Below are 473 nucleotides of genomic sequence, written 5' to 3'. Positions count from 1 at the left end.
TGTGGCATGGGGATGGCCTCAGGGCAGCAGCAGCAACGGCGGAATCGCCGAATGAAGGTTCCTGCAGCAGAAGGTAATGATGTTTTCGGTTTATTGAATGCAGCTGGGCTGTCTGTACACCCGGACGCAGCAGCAGATTGTTTAGGTGGGTTTCAATCGAGTGCAGCTCCGCCCCCCGCACCAGCAGCAGCAGCAGCAGCAGCAGCAGCAGGGGGGACAGAAGCAGCAGCAGCAGCCGCAGCAGCAGCAGCAGCAGCAGCAGCAGCAGGAGTAGACAGCTCCTCTGTACCCCTGAACCTGCATGCACTCACAACGAACTACACAGTTGCTGCTCAGTATCTGCAGGTTATTCAGCTGCTGGCGGTGCAGCGGCAAATCATGGATCTCACAGAAAGCTTGAAATCCTGCGACACAGCTGCTGCTGCTGCTGCTGCTGCTGCTGCTGCTCCTGCTGCTGCTGCTGCTGCTGCGGG

General features: G+C 58.8%; 1 protein-coding gene across 1 annotated transcript in view; it reads left to right on the top strand.

Annotated features, from left to right (window-relative positions):
• Positions 1 to 473, top strand: part of EMH_0047840 (uncharacterized protein) — a gene marked incomplete at both ends in the record, with an annotated part of 7,885 nt that overhangs the window by 5,264 nt on the left and 2,148 nt on the right. Inside the window, one exon of the mRNA XM_013496330.1 lies at positions 104 to 473. Within this exon, the coding sequence (XP_013351784.1) occupies positions 104 to 473 (370 nt within the window). The remainder of the gene's footprint in view (positions 1 to 103) is intronic.

Source organism: Eimeria mitis, genomic scaffold, assembly GCF_000499745.2.
Source record: "Eimeria mitis Houghton genomic scaffold, Emh_scaff2048, whole genome shotgun sequence".
NCBI classification, from domain to species: domain Eukaryota; phylum Apicomplexa; class Conoidasida; order Eucoccidiorida; family Eimeriidae; genus Eimeria; species Eimeria mitis.
The sequence above is the reverse complement of the archived record's forward strand: the minus strand, read 5'-3'. Positions and strand labels throughout refer to the sequence as shown.